The 23,512-nt window shown below is 42.0% G+C and overlaps 1 protein-coding gene across 3 annotated transcripts in view; it reads left to right on the forward strand.

Moving 5' to 3' along the window:
- Positions 1 to 23,512, forward strand: part of LOC140491343 (lysine-specific demethylase 2B-like) — a 171,393-nt gene that overhangs the window by 82,820 nt on the left and 65,061 nt on the right. For all 3 annotated transcript variants that reach the window (XM_072589383.1, XM_072589382.1, XM_072589384.1), the window contains one exon: positions 3,630 to 4,357. In XM_072589383.1, the coding sequence (XP_072445484.1) occupies positions 3,630 to 4,357 (728 nt within the window). The remainder of the gene's footprint in view (positions 1 to 3,629; positions 4,358 to 23,512) is intronic.

Below are 23,512 nucleotides of genomic sequence, written 5' to 3' on the forward strand. Positions count from 1 at the left end.
TGATGAAGGAGCAGCGCTTCCAAATAAACCTGTTGGACCATAACCTGGTGTTGTGTGATTTTTAACTTCTCTGCCCTAATGTAGGTTCCTGGATGGTAAAGGAATTGCATTTTGGAAGTTTTTAAACTTACCAGGCAGTTCCATCATATGTACAAATGTTAGGATGTCCATAATGTCATGACGCATATTTTCAGTTGTATGTATGGTCTCTGACAATTTTGTTTTGAGCCATTATCATTTCAAGGATATACTTAAATTGATAACTTGTGTTGCTTAACACATCCCAATTAAACAAAGTTGAAATTCTGCTGTCTGACTTGTTTTGCTTTGTTACTTTGACAAGAAGTATCATTAATGTGATACTCCATCAGTCTGCTTAATTAATCTTGGGTAGTAAGGAATTTATAATGTCATGTGTTTTGCATGCTGTCTAAAATGACATTTCACATGTAAATAATGCACGTTGAGTCAGCATATTTAACTTCTTATCTAAGAGTTGGCTTTCAACAAAGATGGCTAACTAATTTTACTCTGGCTGATATTGTTTAACTAAATTATGGCCGTTGTTGAGCATTGTGTAGCTTAGTTGAAATCATTCTTGCCCCTAAGTCACAAGATTCTGCTTGAAATCCCACTCTAAGGCTTGAGCACAAAAATCAAGGCTAATGCTGCAGTCAACTACTGAGGGTGTATTGCTCTCTAGGAGGTGCTGTTTTTCAGATGAGATGTTAAACCCCAGTCCCATTTGTTATTTGGATGGATTAAACAGCCCCGCAATACTCTTTGAAAGACACATGTTATCCTCGTCTCCTGGCCAAGATTTATTCCTGAATCAGCATTACCAAAACTGTATATCTGGTCATTATCATTTGCTGTTTGTGGGAATTTGTTCTGCATAAATTGGCTGCTGTATTCTATACCTTTTATAGAAATGACTAATCATGGGGCTGCTTAATAAGCTGCAAGTGTTTGAGATGCCCAGTGGCTGTGGAAAGTACAATATAAACCTATCTCTCTGTCTTTCTTTATTAATTTTCCTTATTGGTATCTGCTCATGCATTGTAATTGAAATAAATATTGCTATCTGTTGTACCTTTTTAAAACAAAAACTGTTTCTGATACTTAGTGTTTTAAAGAAAAATTCAACTTCAACTGTGACTTTCAAATTCAGCTTTCCAGAGAAGGCAATTTAAACTTTGTGAGATTTGCAATATTTTATGCTGAATAGGTTACGTTGGTGTTCATTGGCCATCTTAATCTGTAGAACTACGAACTTATAGTTTTGTTCTCTTTCTGCATTTAGATTTTGTTTGGCCCCAAGTACAATATGGCATTGAGCCAAAGTTCTATCCCCACACTGCTACTTTAGCATTTTATAATCACATTCATATTTTGCTTTTGCAGTAATTTTGTTCGTATGTTTTAAAACAAATCTCTTTATTTAAAAGGCAAATTTAAGTTTTTTTGCCATTTCTGTATGACCTACTTTTGAAATAGTTTGTGAGCAAATTAGCTGAGTATAAAATAAAAACGGAATTGTCAGAAACAACTGATCCCTCAGTAAGGAATTGGGTTATTGTTTCATCAGTTGAAAAGAACATGAATTCATGTTCACAACCTTTGTGACTTTGTGTCCCAAATGGCACATGATGACCAGTTATTCTCAGTGTGATGTTGCTTGAGAGGGAAAACCTTTGTCTAGGAAACCACTCTGGCAAAGTTTTCTTCAAAATGGCTCCATGAGATTTGTGATATATTTAACTGAATATTTTATCTCAAGATTTTGACAGTGCAGCATTCCATCAATACTGGTTAAGTTCCAACCCAGATTTCAGGCTTCAGTAGGACTTGAACTTACAACCGATTCAGAGAGAGTGTGTTACTACTAAGCCCTAGTATTTCCATTTCTGGTCAAGAACATGGGGTATTTTACCACCACCTCTCCAGAGCTGCTTCCCAACTGGCTGAATGTCTGTCTGCAGCATTTTCTGTTAGTTTTACTTTTTATAGCAAGATATTAAGATCACGTTGGTTAAACCATCATTTTATTTTGCTTTGCCTAAATTTAAGCATGTATATAATGTGTTGAAACTGCAATGAGACAATCATAAATATTTTCTCAAGAGCATTTTTCCTGTTCCTTGTATGCCATGACTGAGAAAGAGGCCATTCTGAATGTCATCATGCCAAATTTAGTAATTGGAAGTTCGGTTAGAATTGAATGTAATCCCAGATGTTATATTGCTCAGGACAGCACTTGCACCATTAACGGATTAATGGGCCCTACTTGATTATCCTACAGTTTTGGATGAAATGGCTTGTAAATCTGTTTTGTTGACCACTAATTTTGTCTGTTTATCCCAGTCTGGTTCAGAAGCCAGAATTCAAGATCTCAACTGTATTTGCTAAGATTAACTCTGTACAAGAAAGTGCAGTTTCACTTGACAATGTCACAGATTTTCTAATAAAAAGAAGGAAATCATGGTTTGCCTACTTCTATCTTGCCTGACAATTTGTTCATTAGCATAGACTTTTTAAATTTCTTATTTCATTTTTGATATCAAATTAAGTTGCAAAAACCCACATTTTAACATTCAGTTTTTTGATTCTTGTGAAGAGGACCAGTAAATCAAGTAGATCATAAAACTGTCTTGTTGGATTTACAGGTCGCTCTGCTATAACGCGTATTTCGTCAAAGCGAATTTGCCATAATGAGATTGACAAATTGGAGATGCTGTTCCTAAGCGGGAACTTTTTAAAATGTGTGTTGGCTATCATGTGATTACAGAGCCAAAACTGTGCTGTTTCTAAAGTGTGATTTTTCTATAACATGGGGTTGCGAAGGTATGCAACCATCGTATTATAGAAGGACAGACTGTATTTTGATTCTGTTTCTGTGGCAAAAATAAGTTAAAGTCCTAGTCCAATTTTTGAGCAAACAAATTTAGTCAATCTTTCAGTGTAAAATGCAGCTGCACTGTTGCATTCTGAGACGCAACCTCTGGGTGAGATGTTAATGACTCCATAGCTCATTTGAAAAATAGCTGAATTCTCCTGATGATCTGCTTAACTTTTCTTCCTTTTCCAGCCCCACCAAAAGTGTTTTCCTGCTGGACTAACATGCTGTGGCCAAAATGGTTACTGCATTTGTCTGCTCGCTGCATGGTAGAATAAATTTTTAAACGCAAAAAGCTTTAAAACATTTTTTGTAACAACAATAACTTCATTTGGAACAGAATCAAGCCAGGAGGGAAGTGATACTTTTTGCTCCCACATTAATTTCCATTTGTCAACATTTACTTTGGCAGGAATTCCACATTTCTAAAAAAAATAGATTAAACAAAATCCACTGTGGCTTCACTTATTTCAAACTCGAAAGTTGTGATTAGTCAAAAATCTGATTTTCAAAGCTCTGCTTCTTGCTGGTCCCTTTTTTTTCTTTTAATAATTAGCAAAATTGAATGGAAGAGTTACTTTCTTTGGCAATGGAAAGTAATTAACCATTTTATCATTTGAGGCTTGCTGTAACCATGAAAACATTTTTGGACTTTGCAAATATTTGAAGTTTAGCATTTTGGGGGTTTTTAATTTTTTAAACTCTTTTTTTAAATTTGATTTTTGTTCTTTAGAAACGGAAAACAACTCCAGATTCTGAAGAATGCACTAAAGCAAATCATCTTGAAAGATCAGCAGATGCAGAAAGAATAGAACGGATACGACAAATGATGAAACGTGTCAACCGAAATGAAGCAACCAGCTCTAGCTCTAGTTCTGATTCAGACTCCAATTCAAGTTCTGGTTCAGATTCCAGCTTAGAGAGATCAACAGGAAGTAGTGGTGGATCTAGTCCAAGGTCTGTTGCAAAGGCTGATAACCAAAGGTCCAAGCTCAGAAGGCTTTCTAATGATATTTTTAGTGAGGAAGATGATGAAGAGGAGGAGGAAGATGATGAAGAGAATGCAAAAAGTGTAAAAACTAATTCGCTTTTGGCCTCAAAAGAGCGAGAAAATAACTATTATTCCCTGAGAGGGGAGAGTATGAAAAGAAACTCCTTTAGGACAGAGGTTTCATTGAAGAAGAAAAATGGGCCATCTAGTCAATTTTGTCACAAAGTTACAGGAGGTTTGCCTCGTCCTCCGATACTAAGCAAACTCTCTGTGCAGTCTCCTCCTAAGCCATTTCAAATGGAGCGGCATGTGGTGCGACCTCCACCTGATAGTCCTGAGCCTGATTTGCTACCATTGGCTGGTGGCTCAAAACATGTGATGCATCGGGAAGTGTGGCTGGCAATATTCGGGTACCTCAGCCATAAGGATCTGTGCATCTGTATGAGAGTGTGCAAAACCTGGAGCAAATGGTAAGTGCAGTGATGTCAAAAGTGTATTTTAGTTGCTGAAGTTCTCAGAAATGAATTCTGCCAGTATTTCAGTTACTCAGTTCTTCCCCTTTTCTGATTAATCATAATTTGGGTAGTCCAGTTACTTGTACGTGAAATACTGCCACGATGCTAGTGTTGGACTGGGGTGTAGAAAGTTAAAAATTACACAACATCAGGTTATAGTCCAACAGGTTTAATTGGAAGCACACTAGCTTCCGGAGTGACGCTCCTTCATCAGGTGATCGTGGCACTACCATCTGATGAAGGAGCGACGCTCCAAAAGCTAGTGTGCTTCCAATTAAACCTGTTGGACTATAGCCTGATATTGTGTGATTTTTAACTTTATACAGCCACAATGTTTTTGAAAAGAAAAATGAAGTGAGCCTCTGTCTTCTTACAAAGTTTTATGCAATTGTACAGTCAAAACTTAATGATTTCTTGTCTAATTTAGAACCAGAAAATGCTGACAATATTTTGGTGTCTTGGCATGTGTGGAGAGAAAAATAAGGTTTCAGTCTGATGGCCTTTTGTCAGAACTGTCAGATCTGCTGATGGTTTCCAACATGTTCTGTTTCTGTTTTGAATTTCCAGCTTCTGCAGTGTTTTGCTTAAGAATGAGCACTCTGAAATTTACTCAAGGCACTGTAGTGTACAATTTGGTTTTAATTTATACAGGCTCCTGAACTGGAATGCAATGGGGGTGGTGAATTCAAAGGATTACATTAATTATTGTATCTTGGAACTCCCTTCCAAAAACCCCAGATGGACCTGTTGAGTTCCGAATAAGTGGCCCACTGCCGTCACCTCAAGGGCAATCAAGAATGGGCAACAAATAACTGGCCTGCGATGCTCACATCTCATGAATAAATTATTTTTGCACCAATCATGGTAAACTGAATATGTGAAGGTTGCTATCTGAAAAATGTACCTAAAAAAAATTGAAATTTATAACCACACTCTCTACCACTACTACTTTCCTGACATTTTTAACTTGTTTAATGTTTAATTTTCCTGGTTTATAACTTGAATTGCTTCTCAAATAGAGTCATAGAGATGGTACAGCACGGAAACAGACCCTTCGGTCCTACTCACCCATGCTGACCAGATACCCCAACCCAATCTAGTCCCACCTGCCAGCACCTGGCCCATATCCCTCCAAACCCTTCCTATTCATATACCCATCCAAATGCCTGTTAAATGTTGCAATTGTACCAGCCTCCACCACTTCCTCTGGCAGCTCGTTCCATACACTTACCACTCTGTGAAAAAGTTGCCCCTTTGGTGTCTCATATCTTTTCCCTCTCATCCTAAACCTATGCCCTCTAGTTCTGGGCTCCCCGACCCCAGGTAAAAGGCTTTGCCTATTTACACTATCCATGCCCCTCATAATTTTGTAAACCTCTATAAGGTCACCCCTCAGCTTCCAATGCTCCAGGGAAAACAGCCCCAGCCTGTTAAGCCTCTCCCTATAGCTCAAATCCCCAATCCTGGCAACATCCTTGTAAATCTTTCACGTTTCACAAAATAAATTGTTACATGAAGTGATTAACATGGAGCTAAAAGTTTACTTATGCTGTATGTTGCGTTGTGAACCTTAACCTATTTTATTGTCAATTGAAAGCAATGATAAACTTCTGTGGAGCTTAGAAAGTCAGACAAAAATCTGCTTTTGATGTGAAGTCATTTTACATTGAGGGGCCCTGTTTTCTCCAGAGTTGATAACTGGTAGAGGTTGTTTAACCCGGACACTCGTTGACAAATGCGAATGCACAGTGTATACTTGAAACTAGATTGCTACATTCATAAGGGACCTCATTCCCCAGTACAGCAGCCTTGACAAGGCATCTGCATCGCTGTGTTTATTTGCTTCTCAGTGGCTGATTTCATGTGAAAAGCTGACTGAGTCAGTGCCCATTTTTGCAGGCGTGCTGCTGTCATTCAAGGTAGTCCCTTATACGAATCAAAAATGAAGGTTAGTTGCCTATGATTGGTCAGTAGCGAAGAGTGCCTGCCTTAAAGGAAATGGGTGAACTTCTTAATACCAATAGTTATGCCCAATCCTCTGTTTTCAACTTGGGCATAATTCTTCTCTGCATTTGTGACCTTGATGATAATGCGACAGACCTTTCCCCTTCATTCAATAAGATGTGCAACAGTACAGCACCAACCCCATGAGGTGAAGTGTCACGAAAACTGTAGTGATAACTTCAGGTCAAAACGGTTTAACTTTAAGGCTTGTTTCACATCCCGATAAGCCACCTCACATTCCTAGAGTACATTTCCATAGCCATCCTTTTTCCAGCAGCTGATACAAGTATTTTAGTATAGATGCCAGATTTGAGACTAATTTGCTATAATAATTGACAAGTCTCAAGAACGGTCTCAGTTGAGGTGCATTCTTTGGTCTAGGGGCCTTCATGATGACCTCTATCTTCTTGGGTGTTGTGTGTAGTCCCTCGCCATTTTTTACTTGGTCCAGGTACTCCATGCAGTCCCTAAAGTACTCCTTTCTCCCTTTTTACTTGTAATGATGGAGGTGCCAGTTTTGGACTGGGGTGGACAAAGTCAGAAATCACACGACACTGGGTGTAGTCCAACAGGTTTATTTGAAACCATAAGCTTTTGGAGCCCTGCTCCTCTTCCACGTAACTGGTGAGAGAGAATACGCTGGGGACACTTTTTATCAGTAAAAGATCAAAGAGTAATAAAACTGATGAATGTATTGAACAAACCTAGATAGCAGTTAAGTCTTTAATCAGTTGGAATGGAGATGCAGGTTTCAATTGATCAATATGTAAATCCCAGAATTTCTTTCAAGTCACTGCCCCAAGATAATTTTAAGATTGTATCAATATAAAAAAGTAACATCTCAGGTCAGACAGTGCATTTTAGGTGTGAGGCCATTCTTCGAGTCTAGTCTGTGTCTTAACCTGGAGTCAGACTGCTTTTATTTCCAAAGTAGGAATTTATAAACTGCCACACTGACAGTGTTCACAGATTGTGTGCTTTTGAACAAAATCGAATGGATCTGCAAATATCAAGAATGTAGTTATTTTAGGGACTCCTTTTGAGTACACAAAGGGCTTGAGGGTAGGAAGCAAAGGATAATAGTGGAAGGATGCTTGTCAGACTGGAGGCCTGTCACTAGTGGTGTGCCTCAGGGATCAGTGCTGCACCTATTACGGTTTCTTTTTCTATTTCAGTGATTTGGAGGAGAATGTACAAGGCATAATTAGTAAGTTTGCTGATGACAGTAAAATAGGTGGTATTGTGGACAGTGAGGAAGGTTATCAGAAATTGCAGTAGGACCTTGATCAGCTGGGGAAGTCACCTGACATGGCAAATGGAGTTTATTATAGGTAAGTATGAGGTCTTGCGTTTTGGAAAGTCAAATCAAGGTAGGTGTTTTATAGTGAACAGTAGGGCCTTAAGGAGTGTAGTAGAACAGAGGGACCTTGGAGTTCAGGTGCACTGTTCTGAAAGTGGAGTCACAGAGAGACAGGGCAGTGAAGAAGACTTTTGGCACACTGACCTTCAGTCAGGGTATGGAGTATAGAAGTTGGGAAGTTATGTTGCAATTATACAGGACATTGGTGGGCTGTACTTGGAAAATTGTGTTCCATTTTGGTCACCCTGCTATAGGAAGGATATTATTAAATAGCAAAGAGTGCAGAAGAAATTTACAAGGATATTGTTAGGACTCAATGGTCTGAGTTATCGGGAAAGATTGGACAAGCTAGGACTTTTTTTCTTTTGGAGTTTAGGAGACAGAGGGAAGACCTTTAGAGGTGTATAATATCATGAGGCATGGGTAGGGTGAATGCACTGTCTTTGTGGACTAGAGAGCATCGGTTTAAGGTTAGAGGGCAAAGAATGAAAGGGAATCTGAGGGGCAACGTTTTTACAGAGAGGCTGATACTCATATGGAATGAACTGCCAGCAGAAATGGTTGAGGCAAGTACGTTAACAACATTTAAAAGGCATTTGGACAAATACATGGATAGGAACAGTTTAGAAGGATATGGACCAAGTGCAGGGAAATGAGAAGCTTAGAACAACAAAATATACGTCTCTTTAGAAAAAACTATAGAACTATATTTTTGCTCCAGCAAAAAGCAGTATAGGCCTAGCTGCTCAAGTAGTTACCGTTCAAACTGTAAACACCTATGATTGTGTTCGAGTAATCTAAGTGGTGATGTCAAAATAAAGAAATCCACATGTTGCAATATTGAATGCTCGTTCCTAACCACTTTGAAAGCAATGTTTTCCATGTTAAGACTGAACTGCATTTGGAACATAAGAGGAGGAGTAGGCCATTCAGCCCCTTGAGCCTGTTCTACCATTCAGTAAGATCATAGCTGAAATGTGGCCTTGTTGTTTATGCCTGCTTTTGGCCCATTATCCCATGATAGTTTACAGGTCTGGCAGCATTTTAGAGAGAAAACAGAGTTAACAGTTTGGTTCCAGTGACCCTCCTTCAGGTCAAAATATTAACTCTGCTTTCTCTTCACAGATGCTGACAGACCTGCTGAACATTTCCAGAAATTTGTTTTTGTTTCTGATTTTCGGCATCCACAGTTCTGTCTTGTGATACCTTTGCTGAAAAGAAAATTATCTATCTCTGGTTTAAAATAAACAAAAGATCCAGTATCTACTGCCATTTGTGGAAGAGAGTCTTTGTAGAAGTGTTTCCCAACATCTCTCCTGAACAGTCTGGCCCTAATTGTCAGACTATTGCCTCTTGTTCTAGAATTCCTGACCAGTAGAAACAGCTTATCTTTATGTACTCTGTGATTTCATGTTAATATCTTGAAGATTTTGATCACAGATTTCTAAATTCTAGAGAGAACAGGTTTAGTATGTATAATCTCCCCTTTTGACTTAACCCTGAAGACCAGGTATCATTCTTGTGAACCTACATTGTACTCTGTCCAAAGCCAATATATCCTTCCTAAGTTGTGGTGCCCTGATATGCTCTTAGTACTTTGCATTCAGGCAATAGTTACATGATAGAATTGGAATGTTAGCAAAGGACAAATCAGGATGATGTTATAAGTATCGTCCCTTTAATTCCTCTGATACAAATATTCTATAAATGCTATCCCAAAATCTCACATATTTGAATGTACAATATTTAGAATTCCTAATTTAGAGTCAGAGTCATGCAACACACAAACTGACCTTTCGGTCCAACTCGATCCTTTAGGTCTGCCCAGATATCTTAAATTAATGACTCCCATTTGCCAGTACTTGGTTCATATCCCTGTACTCATATACCCATCCAGATGCCTTTTAAGTGATGTGATTGTACCAGTCTCCTCCACTTTTTCTCTGGCAGCTTGTTCCATACACACACCACAACTGTGTGAAAAGGTTTCCCCTCAGGTCCTTTTCCCCCTTTCATAGAATCATAGAGATGTACAGCATGGAAACAGACCCTTCGGTCCAACCCATCCAGGCCGACCAGATATCCCAACCCAATCTCTCACCTATGCCCCTCTAGTTTTGGACTCCCCTACCCTGTTTATTTACCCTACCCATGCAAATCATAATTTTATAAATCTCTATAAGGTTACCCCATCGCCTCCGATGCTCCAGCAACAACAGCCCCAGCCTTTCCAGCCTCTTCCTATGGCTCAAAGTCTCCAACATCCTTTTCTGAACCCTTTCAAGTTTCAGAACATTCTTCCTATAGCAGGGAGAGACCATGTTCCCAAACTAAACTAGTCACACACCTGCCTGCTCCAGGCCCATATCCCTCCAAACCTTTCCTATTCATCTACTTATCCAAATGTCTTTTAAACGTTATAACTGTACCCATATCCACCACTTCACTGGAAGTTAATTCCAAACATGTACCACCCCCCGTGGAAAAAGTTGCCCCTTGGGTCTCTTTTTAAATCTTTTCCCTTGCGCTTTAAACCTATACCCCTTTAGTTCTGGACTTTTCCACCCCGGGGAAAAAAGACCTTACCTGTTCACTCTATCTATGATTTTATAAACTTCTAGAAGTTTATAAAACCTCAACCTCCTACGCTGCAGTGAAAAAATTAATTGACTTTTATTTACAAATTATAACTTTACCTAACATTACTGTTTGTTCAGTAACTTCAAATGATGCATGTGGATAATTGATCAATTTAACATCAATTGATTGTTGGTGCGACTTTAGGTGGTGACCAAGGATTTGAACATCCTTGAGCTGGTTCCTGGCTTTTATTATACTAAATTTGTCATCCCACCTAGCTGCAGGATCATATGCCCATCTTTCTGGGAGTCTATAAATCTGCTACATGATAGAGATACCATAATTTCTTCGGAAGCTGCCATAAGAAGAGTAGTCCCCCAGAAGGTGAATACAAACAGCATCAAATAGAAAGCCACAATTAGATTGGCACAGATTAAGTCACATTTCAGGAGGCAATATGTGAGCAGATTATTTATTCCAACATTGGAAAGGTAGCCGCACAAAAAAACCTGGGACCAAAATAAGTCTTGTTTCAATTGTGTGGCATTTTGGTGAGATTCATTTGAAATACTGTTCTGCAATTTTGGTATCCATATCTAAGGAAGACATCCTTACGCAGAAAGTACAGTACAAGATTGCCTCTAGCAATGCTTTTGAATTGAATCGAATCATTTATTGTCGCATGTATTCACTAAAAAATACAGTGAAGAGTGCGTACCATCACCATGTATAGGTGCCATTCACATTTACTTTAAATAAAAGTAACGAAAGATAACTTAGAGTCCAACTTTTCCTTGTCTGTTGCTACAGTCTCTCTCTCTGGGCAATGTGAGAGTTGTCCTCTGATAAACTAAATAAATTGGATCTATGTTCTGTGGCAATTTTAGAAGAATGAGGAGGTTCTAACTGAAATCTTCAAGGCTATGGTGGGACTTGATATTGAGATGTTGTTTCCTGTGGGTGGGTAATTCATAGCAAGGAGACACTGTTTCAGGATCAGGGGTCAATCATTTGGGACTGAAAAAGAAAAATTTCATCACAAAAGGTTGTGAATCTTTAAAATTCTCTAACTCCAAGTAGTGGATTGTTGAGACGGATATTTTTAGGATCTTCGAGAACCAAGGGATATGGGGTGCAGGTGAAAAAATGGAGTTGAACTGCCCAGGATTAGTTATGATCATCTTTAATATCTCAGCGAGCTAGACCAGCTGTATTCCTCCTCTTGTCTTGGTATTGTTTAGAATAGAGAGAACCTGAATTAATAGAGCACCTTTCACAATCTCAGGACATGCCAAAGGGATCCCCAACCAGTGGAGTACTAAAGAAGGAAGCATATGTCAGGTATAGACAGGATAGATCGAGTGAATCCTTAGAGTATAAAGGAACTAAGAGTATACTTAAGAGGGAAATCAGGAGGGCAAAACGGGGACCTGAGATAGCTTTGGCAAATAGAATTAAGGAGAATCCAAAGGGTTTTTACAAGTATATTAAGGACAAAAGGGTAACTAGGGAGAGAATAGGGTTCCCTCAAAGATCAACAAGGCGGCCTTTGTGCGGAGCCACACAAAATGGGGGAGATACTAAATGACTATTTTGCATCAGTATTTACTGTGGTAAAGGATATGGAAGATATAGACAGTAGGGAAATAGATGGTGACATCTTGTAAAAAGTCCAGATTACAGAGAAGGAAGTGCTGGATGTCTTGATAAGGTTAAAGGTGGATAAATCCCCAGGACCTCATCAGGTGTACCCGAGAACTCTGTGGGAAGCTAGAGAAGTGATTGCTGGGCCTCTTGCTGAGATATTTGTATCACCGATAGTCATAGGTAAGGTGCCGGAAGACTGGAGGTTGGCTAACCTGGTGCCTCCGTTTAAGAAGGGCGGTAAAGACAAGCCAGGGAACTATAGACCAGCGAGCCTGACCTCAGTGGTGGGCAAGTTGTTGGAGGGAATCCTGAGGGACAGGATGTACATGTATTTAGAAAGGCAAGGACTGATTCAGATAGTCAACATGGCTTTGTGCGTGGGAAATCATGTCTCACAAACTTGACTGAGTTTTTTTGAAGAAGTAACAAAAGATTGAGGGCAGAGTGGTAGATGTGATCTATATGGACTTCAATAAGGCGTTTGACAAGGTTCCCCATGGGAGACTGGTTAGCAAGGTTAGATCTCATGGAATGCAGGGAGAGCTAGCCATTTGGATACAGAACTGGCTCAAAGGTAGAAGACAGAGGGTGGTGTGGAGGGTTGTTTTTCAGACTGGAGGCCTGTGAACAGTGGAATGCCACGGAGATTGGTGCTGAGTCCTCTACTTTTTGTCATTTACATAAATGATTTGGATGCGAGCATAAGAGGTACAGTTAGTAAGTTTGCAGATGACACCAAAATTGGAGGTGTAGTGGACAGCGAAAAGGGTTACCTCCGGTTACAACAGGATGTTGATCAGATGGGCCAGTGGGCTGAGAAGTGGCAGATGGAGTTTAATTCAGATAAATGAGAGGTGCTGCATTTTGGGAAAGCAAATCTTAGCAGGACTTATACACTTAATGGTAAGGTCCTAGGGAGTGTTGCTGAACAAAGAGACCTTGGAGTGCAGGTTCATAGTTCCTTGAAAGTGGAGTTGCAGGTAGATAGGATAGTGAAGGCGGTGTTTGGTATGCTTTCCTTTATTGGTCAGAGTATTGAGTACAGGAGTTGGGAGGTCATGTTGATTAGGCCACTATTGGAATATTGCGTGCAGTTCTGGTCTCCTTCCTATCGGAAAGATGTTGTGAAACTTGAAAAGGTTCAGAAAAGATTTAGAAGGATTTGAGCTAAAGGGAGAGGCTGAACAGGCTGGGACTGTTTTTCCTGGAGTGTCAGAGACTGAGGGGTGACCTTATAGAGGTTTACAAAATTGAGGGGCATGGATAGGGTAAATAGACAAAGTCTTTTCCCTGGGGTCGGGGAGTCCAGAACTAGAGGGCACAGGTTTAGGGTGAGAGGGGAAAGATATAAAAGAGACCTAGGGGGCAACTTTTTCAAGCAGAGGGTGGTAAGTGTGTGGAATGAGCTGCCAGAGGAAGTGGTGGAGGCTGGTACAATTGCAACATTTTAAGAGGCATTTGGATGGGTATATGAATAGGAAGGGTTTGGAGGGATATGGGCCGGGTGCTAGCAGGTGGGACTGGATTGGGATATCTGGTTGAGATGGACAGGTTGGACCGAAGGGTCTGTTTCCATGCTGTATATCTCTATGACTCCAATTGTCATCTCATTGAAACTTAGAAAATTGTTAAAGGGCTAGGTAACGTACATGCAGAAATGATTCCAAAGGCTTAAGTCGGGGTGGGATCTTGAACTAGGGGCCACAATTTTAGAATAAAGGGTAGCTTATTTTCGGACTGTGATGAAAAGAAAGTTTGTCACTCGGGATTGGGGATCTTTAAAATTATGTACCCCAGAGACTCTTGAAGTTCAATCTTTTCAGTATGTTCAGAATAGAGGTCAATAGATGGTGGTATAAGCAGATACATTAGCAAAATTCAAGAGACATTTAGACAGATAGTAGAGAGAGAGTAGCTTTTTATTTGTCCTTTCTACCAAATACAACACATACAGTAAAAAGGAGACAGTGTTCCTCCAGGACAGACTGTTACATGGACAGCACAGACTACACATTAGTACCTGGCCTAAAGTGCAAAACATGCAAGTTACAGTATAATAGAAGGATGATAAATAATAGACATTTTTTTAGCAGCAATTCAAAATTGTGCAGAGTGTTTCAGATGGCAAAGACTCTGATCATACTGAATTAAGCAGCCTGGTGGTTTGGGGGAAGAAGCTGTTGCACAGTCTGGCCGTGAGACACCGAATGCTCTGGTGTGTTCTGCCAGATGGCAGGAGAGAGAAGAGTTTGAGTGAGGGATGTGTGGGGATTTTCCACAGTGCTCTTAGCATTTCAGATGCAGTGTGTGGTGTAAATGTCTGTAATGGAGGGAAGAGAGACCTCGATGATCTTCTCAGCTGTACTCACTATCCTTTGTAGGCTCTTACGATCCGAGACAGTGCAGTTCCCAAACCAGGCAGTGATGCAGTTGCTCAGGGTACTGTCAATGAACCCTCTGTAGAATGTGATGACGATGGGAGGTGGGCTTTCCTCAGCCTGCACAGAAACTAGAGATGCTGCTGGGCTGGCTTGGCTATGCAGCTGGTGTTGAGGGTCCAGGTGAGATTCTCTGTCAAGTATATGCCAAGAAATTCGGTGTTCTTCACTGTCTTCACGGGGAGCCGTTGATATCCAGGAGAGAATGGTCGCTCCATGCTGTCCTGAAGTCAACAACCACCCTTTTTGTCTTTTCTATGTTCAGAGACAGGCTGTTGGCTTTGCACCAGTCCGTTAGCCGCTGCACTTCCTCTCTGTATGCTGACCCATCGTTCATGCTGATGAGACACACTACAGTCGTACCATCAGCGAACTTGATGTGATTCGACCTGTGCATCACTGCACAATAGTGTGCCAGCAGGGCGAGCAGCAGTGGACTAAGCACACAGCCCTGGAGGCCCCCTGCCATGCTCAGTGTGATGGTGCTGGAGATGCTGTTCCTGATCCAGACTGATTGAGGTCTCCCAGTCAGGAAGTCTAGGATGCAGTTACAAAGGGAGATACTTAGGACCAGCAGACTCAGTTTTCCAATCTGTTGCTGAAGAACAATAGGGTTAAATGCAGAACTGAAATCTCTCGACATTAGTCTGACGTAGGTATCTGTCTTCTCCAGGTGGGTGAGGGCCTGATGGAGGGTGGTCGAAATGGCATCTGTTAACCAGTTTGGTCGATATGCAAACTGCAGGGTGTCCAGTGAGAGAGACAGCAGGGTCATAATATGCCTTCTCATTAGCCTCTCTAAGCACTTCATGATGATGGGTGCAAGTGCAACAGGGCGGTAGTTGTTGAGACAGGGCGCTGAAGGCGACCTCAGTATGGGGACGATGGTGGCAGCCTTGAAGCACTTTGGAACTATGGCACAGCTCAGGGAGATGTTGAAGATGTCCGTGAGAACATCTGCCAGTACGTCAGAGCATTCTCTGAGCCACTCTGCTAGGGATGTTATCTGGTCTAGCAACCTTTTGGTTGACTCTGCATACAGTTTTCCTCATGTTGGCTGTGGAAAAACACCGCACCCAGTCATGGGAGGAGGGGAGCTTCCTCGCTGCCACATCATTTCATGTCTCAGTGCCTCAAACTGTGCATAAAACTTGTTCAACTCAACGGGGAGGGAGGCATCACCAGCACAAGGAGGAGATGCTGGTTTGTAGTTGATGGCCTAGATATCCTTCCATATGCTCTGTATATCGCCGCTGACCTGAAAGTGGCTGTGAATTCTGTGTTTATGCAGGCTTTGCCTCTTTGATGACCTGGGTCAGGTTGGCCGTTGTGGTTGTTAGGGCCACCTTGGTGTCTGCTCTGAAGATTGAATCATGGGTCCTCAGCAGCACACACGCCTTTCCAGTCATCCACAGCTTCTGGTTGGGGTGAGAAGTGATGGTCTTGGTCACAGTGATATCGTCAATACACTTGCTAATGTAGCAATTGCTGACATCGTGTACTCCTCTAAGTTGATGGAGTTGTTATCAGTTGCTACCTCCCTGAACACATGCCACTCAGTGCACTCAAAACAATTTTGAAGAGCAGAAATTACTCCTGCTAGGTTTTCACTTGCTTCCAAACCAGTTTGACACGTCCGCCGAGCGGTCTGTACACTGGGATTAGCACAACAGATGTGGTCTGTGGAGCTGGGGCTCTGCCCTGTATGCATTGGAGATGTTTGTGTGATTTCTCCAGTTTCCTCATTTCCCCTCCCCCCACCTTGTCTCAGTCAAATCTCTCGAACTCAGCACCGCCTTCCTAACTTGCAATCTTCTTCCTGACTTCTCTGCCCCCACCCCACTCCAGCCTATCGCCCTCACCTTGACGTCCCTCCACCTATCGCATTCCCAACGCCCCTCCCCCAAGTCCCTCCTCCCTACCTTTTATCTTAGCCTGCTGGACACACTTTCCTCATTCCTGAAGAAGGGCTGATGCCCGAAACGTCGATTCTCCTGTTCCTTGGTTGCTGCCTGACCTGCTGCGCTTTTCCAGCAACACATTTTCAGCTCTGATCTCTAGCATCTGCAGTCCTCACTTTTTCCTCGAAGATATTTGTGTGAACCAGATCCAGCGTGTTCTCCCTTCTCATAGCAAAGTCCACATGTTGGAATTTAGGGAGCACAGTTTTAAGATTTACATGGTTGAAATCTCCAGCAACAATTAACAGACAGTCAGGATGTGCATTCTGCAGTCCACTAATAGCCACATTCAGTTCAGAGTGCTTCCTTAGCATTAGTACTGGGAGGAATATACACTCCAAGTATAAGGATGGCGGTGAATTCCCGCAGCAAATAAAATGGTCTGCATCTAACAGTCACAAACTCCACCGGTGATGAGCAGTAACTGGAGACTAGCACAGAGTCTTTGCACCATTCCATTTTGATGGCACCCCACTCTGTGCCTTACTGCACAGAGCTGCATTTCTGTTGATGCAAAACAAGGTGAGCCCATCTAGCTGGATGGTGTTGGCTGGAAGTCCGTCGTTGAGCAATATTTCTGTGCAAACAAGGACACAGCACTCTCTGACTCACACTGAGACACCTGCAGTTGGATGTTGTCCAGGGAGCAAGCATTGGAGAGCAGAATGCATAGGAGAGCTGGCCGGCCAGGATATGTTATAAATCTAGCATGAATTCCTGCACACTTACCATGCTTCCACCCCCTCGCGCACCGCTTCTGATGACTCAGCATCTGGCTACTGACATCAGGTGAGGCCGAGGACTGGGGGCCTGGTCTCTGCAGCAAGCAGAGCTCGCATAGTTCCTGCCGCAGTTCTCCATTCAGGTGGATGGGATTAGAATGACTTTAACATTGGTGCAAACATAGTGGTTGTAACAACATAATTGTTATGGGGGTTTTAACTTTCAAAATATTGACTGAAAAACTATGGTTCGAGTACTTAGTCAGTTTTTGTCCAATGTGTACAGGTGGGTTTCCTGATACAGTATGTAGACAGGTCAACAAGGGTCGAGGCCACATTGGATTTGGTACTGGGTAATGAAGCTGGCCAGAAGTTAGATTTGAAGGTGGGTGAGCACTTAGTGATGGTGACCACAATTAGGTTATGTTTGCTTTAGCAATAGAAAGAGAGAGTGTATACCACAGGGCAAGAGTCGTAGCTGGGGAAAAGGCAATTAGGCAAGTTTTAGGATGCATAGGATGGGGAAGAAAACTGCAGGGGATGGGCACAATTGAAATGTGGAGCTTATTCAAGGGACAGTTACTGCATGTCCTTGATACGTATGTACCTGTCAGGCAGGGAGGAAGTGGTCGAGCAAGGAAGATATGGTTTACTAAAGAAGCTGAATCTCTTCTCAAGAGGAAGAAGGTGGCTTATGTTAGGATGAGACGTGAAGGCTCAGTTCGGGTGCTTGAGTGTTACTAGTTAGCTCTCTCTTTGGGTCTTTCCTGGCCAAGAAGAGCTAGGAGGAGACATGAGAAGTCATTGGCAGGTAGGATCTAGGAAAACCCTAAAGCTTTCAATAGGTACATAGAACATAGAACATAGAACAATACAGCACAGAACAGGCCCTTCGGCCCACGATGTTGTGCCGAACTTCTATCCTAGATTAAGCACCCATCCATGTACCTATCCAAATGCCGCTTAAAGGTCGCCAATGAATCTGACTCTACCACTCCCACGGGCAGCGCATTCCATGCCCCCACCACTCTCTGGGTAAAGAACCCACCCCTGACATCTCCCCTATACCTTCCACCCTTCACCTTAAATTTATGTCCCCTTGTAACACTCTGTTGTACCTGGGGAAAAAGTTTCTGACTGTCTACTCTATCTATTCCTCTGATCATCTTATAAACCTCTATCAAGTCACCCCTCATCCTTCGCCGTTCCAACGAGAAAAGGCCGAGAACTCTCAACCTATCCTCGTACGACCTACTCTCCATTCCAGGCAACATCCTGGTAAATCTTCTCTGCACCCTCTCCAAAGCTTCCACATCTTTCCTAAAGTGAGGCGACCAGAACTGCACACAGTACTCCAAATGTGGCCTAACCAAAGTCCTGTATAGCTGCAACATCACCTCACGACTCTTGAATTCAATCCCTCTGCTAATGAACGATAATACTCCATAGGCCTTCTTACAAACTCTATCCACCTGAGTGGCAACCTTCAAAGATCTATGTACATAGACCCCAAGATCCCTCTGTTCCTCCACCTGACCAAGAACCCTACCATTAACCCTGTATTCCGCATTCTTATTTGTTCTTCCAAAATGGACAACCTCACACTTGGCAGGGTTGAACTCCATCTGCCACTCCTCAACCCAGCTCTGCATCATATCTAAGTCCCTCTGCAGCCGACAACAGCCCTCCTCACTGTCCACAACTCCACCTATCTTTGTATCATCTGCAAATTTACTGACCCACCCTTCGACTCCCTCATCTAAGTCATTAATAAAAATTACAAACAGCAGAGGACCCAGAACTGATCCCTGCGGAACTCCACTTGTAACTGGACTCCATGCTGAATATTTACCATCTACCACCACTCTCTGACTTCGACCGGTTAGCCACTTTTCTATCCAATTGGCCAAATTTCCCTCTATCCCATGCCTCCTGACTTTCCGCATAAGCCTACCATGGGGAACCTTATCAAATGCCTTACTAAAATCCATGTACACTACATCCACTGCTCTACCCTCATCCACATGCTTGGTCACCTCCTCGAAGAATTCAATAAGACTTGTAAGGCAAGACCTACCCTTCACAAATCCGTGCTGGCTGTCCCTAATCAAGCAGTGTCTTTCCAGATACTCGTAAATCCTATCCCTCAGTACCCTTTCCATTACTTTGCCTACCACAGAAGTAAGACTAACTGGCCTGTAATTCCCGGGGTTATCCCTATTCCCTTTTTTGAACAGGGGCACAACATTCGCTACTCTCCAGTCCCCTGGTACCACCCCAGTTGCCTGTGAAGACGAGAAGATCATTGCCAACGGTACTGCAATTTCCTCTCTTGCTTCCCACATAATCCTAGGATATATCCCGTCAGGCCCGGGGGACTTGTCTATCCTCAAGTTGTTCAAAATGTCCAACACATCTTCCTTCCTAACAGGTATCTCTTCTAGCTTATCAGTCCGTTTCACACTCTCCTCTTCAACAATACAGTCCCTCTCGTTCGTAAATACTGAAGAGAAGTACTTGTTCAAGACCTCTCCTATCTCTTCCGACTCAATACACAGTCTCCCACCACTGTCCTTGATCGGACCTACCCTCGTTCTCGTCAGGTAGCTGTAGTAAGATTTGGGCTAATCGAGGACAGTAGTGGGAAGCTATGCGTGGCGTCCGAGCAGATAGGAGAAGCGCTAAATATATATGTTTCATCGGTATTCACACTGGAAAAAGACAATGTTGTCGAGAGGAATACTGAGATACAGGATACTAGACTAAACAGGATTGAGGTTCACGAGGAGGTGTCAGCAATTCTGGAAATTCTGGAAGATAAGACCCCTGGGCCGGGTGGGATTTATCCTAGGATTTTCCAGAAGCCTTTGAGGAGATTGCAGAGCCTTTGGCTTTGATCTTTATGTTGTCATTGTCTACAGGAATAGTGCCAGAAGACTGGAAGACAGCAAATGTTGTCCCCTTGTTCAAGAAAGGGAGTAGAATCAACCCTGGTAATTATAGACCAGTGAACCTTACTTCAGTTGTGGGTAAAGTGTTGGACAAGGTTATAAGAGATAGGTTTTATTATCATCTCTGTACGAATAAGTTGATTCCAGCTAATCAACATGGTTTTGTGAAGGGTAGGCCGTGCCTCTCAAACCTTCAAGAAGGTAACCAAACAAGTAGATGAGGGTAAAGCCGTTGATATGGTGTATATGGATCTCAGTAAGGCATTTGATAAGCTTCCCCACGGTTGGCTATTGCACAAAAGATCTGTTTTGGGGCCACTGCTGTTGGCAGGCTACAGAGAGACATAGATAAGCTACAGAGCTGAACTGAGAGGTGACAAATGGAATTTAATGCAGAAAAGTGTGAGGTGATTCACTTTGGAAGGAGCAACAGGAATAAAGAGTACTGGGCTAATGGTAAGATTCTTGGTCGTGTAGATGAGCAGTGATCTCAGTGTCCATGTACATAGATCCCTGAAAGGTGCCACCCAGGTTGATTGGGTTGTTAAGGCATTCAGCGTATTAGCTTTATTGGTAGAAGGATTGAGTTTTGGAGCCATGAGGTCATATTGCATCTGTACTTAACTCTGGTGCGGCTGCACTTGGGAGTATTGTATACAGTTTTTTTCCACATTATAGGAAGCATGTGGAAGCTTTTAGAAAGGGTTCAGAGGAGATTTAGTCAGATATTGTCTGGTGTGGAGGGAAGGTCTTCTGAGGAAAGGCTGAGGGACTTGTGGCTGTTTTCGTTAGAGAGAAGAAAGTTGAGAGATGACTTAATTGAGACCATGTAAGGTAATCAGAAGGATGGATAGGGTGGACATTGAGAGCCTTTTTCCCTTGGATGGTGATGGCTAGTGCGAGGGGACGTAGCTTTAAATTGAGGGGTGATAGAGATAAGATAGATTTCAGAGGTAGTTCTTTACTCTGAGAGTAGGGGAGGTGTGGAATGCCCTGTCGCCAACTTTAAGGGCATTTAAATGGTCATTTGATAAACATATGGTTGAAAATGGAATAGTGTGTAGGATAGATGGACTTCAGATTGGTTCAGCATGTTGGCGCAACATTGAGGGCCAAAGGGCCTGTAGAGTGCACTGTAACATTCTATGTTCCTATAGTGGGCTGAAGGTTTCTGTGCCGTACTGTGTTGTAATTAATTCGGGGAATATGGCTACAATGTAGGAAAATGGCCCTGAGGTAGATGATCAACCATGAACAGGCCAGAAAATTAAGTGGCCTACACCTTTTATATTTGTAAAATGGGGAAAGGAGTTAGAATGAGTATTGAAAGTTCAAGGAGCAGAGTGACTGATTCCTTGGTTTTGTTCTTTAGTAGTTACCACTAAACTATCAGTAAAGGCTGGTAATTCTAGTTGAAATTGCTTACCTTGGATTGTCTAATTAAACTGTGTCAACTTGAATTACAGATTTTTGGTTATGAGTACAATGGTATTGCAATGTGAGTGAGGGGATGATCAGCTTAACAAACTCTGAAGGGGTGCCCAGATTCTGTAGTGAGTAGCAAGGATCAGGAGAAATTGGTCTGTCCAGCATTCTTAATCAAATCTTTCGGAAATTGCAATCTCCATTAATGTGAATACTATTAATTTCACTTAATTGATTCTTTGTTAAGTCAATATGTCTACAGAGTACTACAACAAGAGGAGAGGAGTATTTTCTACCTCTTGTGATGTGTTTGATCTTGTGATCTTAGTGATGTTTGGATTTAGCCTGTATTTTAACAGTGATCATTCTCTTAGTGTTTGAAAGACTTGAAATTACAAGTAACAATTTTAACTTTGAAAATCTTCATTTGAAGTATTTTGTACTTGCATAGTCATTTTGTTTGTATCCAATATGTAACTTGATAAGGATAAATGTCAGGTTATTAATAGTCAATTACCGTCTAACTATTCTCTTGCTGTTTTCCAGCTCTTGGCCCATAACCTTTTTAGGCTTTCGCATCACAAGTGTACATCTAAATACCACTTCAATGTGATGAGGGTTTCTGCCTCTGCACCCTGACAAGCAGTGAATTCCAGTTTCCCAACACCTTCTGGGTGGGGGGAAAAAAACATTTCCTCACGTCCCTACTAACCATTGTTTCGCTTACCTTAAACCTATGCCCCCAATGATTGATCCAACTGCCAAGTAGAAAATCTTTTTCCTGTCTATACCTCTAATAACTTTGTGTCTCAATCATGTTCCCTCTGTCTCCTCTGCATCTCGTCTGCTACGCCAGTCTCTTCTTAACTAGAACACTCCAGCCCAATCCGCATACTGGTAAATCTCCACTGCACCCTCTCCATTGAAATCACATCTCTCATATAATGTCGATTATAGAACTGCATGCAATAGATTATGTGCTATGCATCATTGGAGCAGGCAATGAGGTGATGTGATAGATGCTTAGGAGCCAGGGGAACAGGAGTAGTCATCCAAGGAGAAGGGTGAGGAAGTCCTCCTTGTGGATGACCAAACTCGCTGTATTGGGCTGTACAAGGCAGACAGGACTGGATTGACACCCAGTTCCAGTCTATAAAAATTGGGTACAAAAAATGATCATGGATTATTGTGGTCCAGAGACAAGCATTTCATTCCACTTTGTGGGGTGAACTATGGGGCTGAAAAGCCTCTATTCATTTGTGTTCACTTTTGCTGCAGTTAAATTTTGCGTAAATTTTGATTTGTCTGAATGTTCCACTGTTGCGACTTTTCCCTTTGGGATAATGACAAATGAGGGTGACCACTGGGTTTTGAGGAAGAGTATTGGGTATTTGGGAGTGGCGGGGTCCAGTCTTCAGAGAGGATGTATCCAGGAACAGGTAAACTGCATCGCCTATGGTCTATACAGTAACATGAAGTGAGAAAATGGGATTATGTGTAAGGGATGGTCAGACATGTGGGTTATGTGTTGTGAATGGTCTGGCCTTCTGGTTACTGCCATGATATTGTTGGTGAAGAGCAATGGCAGATTGCCAACATTTGTATGGGTGTGCAGTGACCTTTTAAAGATGTTGCAAGGCATGCCAGTCTTTTGGCAGATATTCACTAGTGGTGAGTTGTTCAAGGGAACGGTGCGTAGTAAGAAGCAGATAGAATTGGATGTAGGCGATGCTATAATGGCATGGTAGCTAGAAAATGATGTGTGTCACATAAGATATGCTAAGAATCCCTCCACGCTTGCAATTAGCCAAAAAACAACAGCCCATTACTTTTATTTCTTCTCTGTTGCTGCTAATTCTTCTGGTTAACTGTTTCCAGTCAGGCTTCCAGAATCTATTGTACAGGGGATCCCTCGTTTATGAATGCCCAACCATTGAACGCCTGTACTTGCAAATGCAATCCCATATGAGGGTGTAATTTTAAAGATCTATGAACATAGGGAAAGGCTGAATAGGCTTGAGC

The sequence above is a fragment of the Chiloscyllium punctatum genome, chromosome 19 (genome assembly GCF_047496795.1).
Source record: "Chiloscyllium punctatum isolate Juve2018m chromosome 19, sChiPun1.3, whole genome shotgun sequence".
NCBI classification, from domain to species: Eukaryota; Metazoa; Chordata; class Chondrichthyes; order Orectolobiformes; family Hemiscylliidae; genus Chiloscyllium; species Chiloscyllium punctatum.